The sequence below is a fragment of the Priapulus caudatus genome, unplaced genomic scaffold, assembly GCF_000485595.1.
Source record: "Priapulus caudatus unplaced genomic scaffold, Priapulus_caudatus-5.0.1 Scaffold2011, whole genome shotgun sequence".
NCBI lineage: Eukaryota > Metazoa > Priapulida > Priapulimorpha > Priapulimorphida > Priapulidae > Priapulus > Priapulus caudatus.
This window is the reverse complement of record NW_014579072.1, coordinates 2,335-4,332: the sequence shown is the minus strand read 5'-3', so window position 1 is coordinate 4,332 and position 1,998 is coordinate 2,335. Positions and strand designations below refer to the sequence as shown.

Genomic DNA, 1,998 nt, shown 5'->3' with positions numbered 1-1,998 from the left:
TGTGTGTGTGTGTGTGTGTGTGTGTGTGTGTGGGGGGGGGGTTTCATATTTTATGTTACGCAAGTTCTCGGTTTTCCGTGCACATTTCATTGCCTTAATTTAGAGTGCTCTCGCACGAGTATTAGCATTGTTTCCCGTGCACATTTCATTGCCTTAGCTCTCTCACACGAACATTAGCATTCGTATCTCGACAACGGTGCAGCTGAATGAATGATCCCGATTTGAACTCTAGACACAGGTGTCTCGCATATTCACGGAGTGTTATGCAGAGGACATCAAACTCAGAAGCCATACAATATTAACAAGATTATAGCATCAGGCAAGTTAACAGCAGCCATACAACATTAAAGGCACAGGCACTTCGGACAGAGTTAGTAAAAACTGAGAATAATCTGAACGTGGCACATTCACAAAAGCTACTATACAGTATACCTGTTGATATATATTGAGAGAATAATATCAAGAGCTCATAATAGAGAGCTATATTATGAGCTATTGATATTATTCTCAGTTTTTACTAACTCTGTCCCAAGTGCCTGTTCGATGCAAACATCCCAACAGTATCTATGACAGCTATAGAACATTAATAACAAGTTTATGGTCTCAAAGTCAGTATATGTCTACGGCATTGAAAAATTTGTGCCCACCATAAACCCCGCGATAAACTCACTGACAGAAAGTAAAGACCCAAGTTTAGCCTAGTTTAGCAACCCGGATTTAGTTTAGCACATATGCGAAAAACACATTTGCGGGGTCCCACTTCCAAACTATCCTTGATCCATAAGTATATGACGAGAGTAGGCTTGTCACTAGACACTCTGCATCGTAATTTACATACACTGCACAAGCATGCAGGCTCGTGGCGCTTAGAATTATAATCAGAAACCGTAAATAGTATTAATATTAGTGATGTCCCGATGATCGATTATAATCGAAAGTCAGTCGTTTGCAGCAACCGACTATTAAAGCGGTTTTTTACTTTTTAATAAAATGTGCAAACATTGATGAAATGACTCTTCTTTATTTTATTTTTGTCTGTTTTTTAGCGCAGCTGACGAAGTCAGATGCAACTTATAGACTCGCATGATTGTCCGTCCGTCCGTCCGTCCGTGCGTCCGTCCGTCAACAGTTGGGCACAAATCTTAACCGATCGACGTACGGTCTTGATATTCGGGACGTCGGTATGCCGTATGTGTAGTGCATGACGTAGATGTTGGGAGCGTAGGCGGTCGCCACGTGCCCCACGAACGCCACCAGTCCGCCTATAACCACCAGCAGTCGGTGACTCTGAACCTTCGCCACCAGTTTCGCCGAAAGCGGACCTGAAAGACGAATTCACGCGTTATAATGGCGTTGTGTACGCGTTGTGTATACGTTATGTATACGACCAATCCACAAAAATCCTTATTTTTTCAGGTGCCCGTGTCGACGTATGCCAGCGTATGATGGCTTTTCCAAAATAATTCATTCGCTCGGCATACGTTAAGGCTATACGCTCTAGTGTGACAGGGCCATTATAAGCGTGTTGCACAAACGTTTGGAAGGGGCGGGGGTCTGAAAGACGAAGAGAGCGAATTCACGCGTTATAAGCGTGGCACTGAAAAGTGATGTACCAAAAACCTTCACTACATAGGTGTGTTGCACAAACGTTTGGAGGTGGCGGTGGCGGGAGGTGGGGTTGGGGGGGGGTGGTCTAAAAGACAAGGAAACCATGTGGTACGACGGCCTGCGTTGCACACACGTTTAGAGGGGGAGCTGGGTCTGAAATACGAAGAGAGCGAATTCACGTTTTATGGTTCACAAACGTTTGGAGGGGCAGGTGGTGGGGGGGGCAGGTCTGAAAGACAAGCGAATTCACGTTTTAGGTCTGTCTTCGTCACAGAGACAGAGGGAGGGAGAGTTTAAGAAGATTACAGAATAGAATAGAATAGAATAGAAGACAAGAAAATTAACGTGTTTGAACTGTCTATGTAGCAGAGATGCGGGGAAGGGGGAAAT

General features: G+C 44.4%; 1 protein-coding gene across 1 annotated transcript in view; it reads right to left on the bottom strand.

Annotated features, from left to right (window-relative positions):
* Positions 1–1,322, bottom strand: part of LOC106818077 (monocarboxylate transporter 12-like) — a gene marked incomplete at its 5' end in the record, with an annotated part of 29,099 nt that extends 27,777 nt beyond the window's left edge. The window contains one exon of the mRNA XM_014822798.1: positions 1,175–1,322. Coding sequence (XP_014678284.1) covers positions 1,175–1,322 — 148 coding nt within the window. The remainder of the gene's footprint in view (positions 1–1,174) is intronic.
* Positions 1,323–1,998: the final 676 nt, after the last annotated feature.